The following is a 1,325-nucleotide window of genomic DNA, read 5'->3' as shown; positions in this document are numbered from 1 at the left end:
TGCTTCAACTTTAGCGAGCGTAGTTTTTGCTGTCGTCGTTTTTCGCGGTACCAAAGATGTTCACAGTACTCATCAGACGTTAGCTCGCTAACTCCCATTAGATGGAGTTCCTTGTAGGCCCGTGGCGAGGTTGCGTGATTTCCGGGATGGGTGTTCTGCACTCTCGACATGTGGTTCTGGGGGATAACGTGGACCTCGTAGCGGGCTAGCGTGCGGGAAAATGAGTGTTCGTAGGCTACGCAGAGGTACAGGCCAGCATTAGCGAATGCTAAGTGCTGGAGGAGGAGCCCGCGTTGCATGTGGATGAGATTTTCTTCACCTGGAACCAACTGAGAGATAGAAAGGGGTTTGTGTTAGAATAGAAGAGGATGAATTAAGTGTATATCCACTTATTTCATGGTTTTTCGTGATTAAATCTTCTAAACAGGATGTGGACGGACCTCTTTGCTGCTTTGGCTGTGGTTTGGCTGAATTATCCACTTGATCATGGCTTGTGGTGAACGTGGGACACATTCCAGGAAGGTTGAGTTTGTCTCCACAGCGTAAACTGTCTTCAGTTCAGCATTCTCTGAACATGTAGAGACGAATGGACACTTTTAGCTCCCGAAAAGTTATTTTTTATTTTTTAATTTGGAATGTTCTATTATTTTAACAGTAAGACCAAAAACTTGTATTAAGAATGTAAACAAGATCAATTTTGATTTCATATTGAACTGGTGCACACATCTTAGCATGTGTTAGTGTCCATTTTGTACACTAGAGGGAGTAGTGTGCATTTTTTTTCAGGACTGGCCAATATCATCTACAACCTGAAGGTGGAAAGTGGTAAGGTGAACAGAAAGTGATTTATTACCGTCTCTCATGTCCTGACACTGGCTCCAGGGGTCTCCATACCTCACATCCTGTCTCCGGGCATGCCTGCAGACCACAAGAGGATGTTACTGACCCTCAGATCCATTATTTGACAGGTTTCCTGGTGGTTTTCGGTATTAGTAATTCAAGCCATTTCCACTAATAAATACTCCAAATAAAATTAATACAAATTCACTCTAACCAAGCCTACAATTTCTCCATTGTTTGTTAATAAAACTCAATAAAATGTATATATTTAAGACTGAAATCAATTCTACAAAAAAAAAAATAATAAATTGGTGTAGAAACAATTTCCGCTCAGAAATTGCTAGTACATTTCACAAATAAATACAAAGATACAACTAGTAACATTGAAATTAAACAAGAAATTCTGAAATACAAAGGGTGAAATAGTATTTTCTTGTAAGGCATGCTCTAAAAATAATTTACTAATTTGCAAACTTTTCTTAAAG

General features: G+C 39.5%; 1 protein-coding gene across 1 annotated transcript in view; it reads right to left on the bottom strand.

Annotated features, from left to right (window-relative positions):
• Positions 1-9: 9 nt before the first annotated feature.
• LOC107579086 (semaphorin-3D-like) overlaps positions 10-1,325 on the bottom strand; it is a gene marked incomplete at its 3' end in the record, with an annotated part of 2,118 nt that continues 802 nt past the window's right edge. Inside the window, exons 3-5 of the mRNA XM_016264961.1 lie at positions 854-918; positions 441-568; positions 10-329 (exon numbers count right to left, since the gene is read on the bottom strand). Coding sequence (XP_016120447.1) covers positions 10-329; positions 441-568; positions 854-918 — 513 coding nt within the window. The remainder of the gene's footprint in view (positions 330-440; positions 569-853; positions 919-1,325) is intronic.

This window comes from Sinocyclocheilus grahami, unplaced genomic scaffold (genome assembly GCF_001515645.1).
Source record: "Sinocyclocheilus grahami isolate Dianchi unplaced genomic scaffold, SAMN03320097.WGS_v1.1 scaffold14045.1, whole genome shotgun sequence".
Classification (NCBI taxonomy): Eukaryota; Metazoa; Chordata; class Actinopteri; order Cypriniformes; family Cyprinidae; genus Sinocyclocheilus; species Sinocyclocheilus grahami.
The sequence above is the reverse complement of the archived record's forward strand: the minus strand, read 5'-3'. Positions and strand labels throughout refer to the sequence as shown.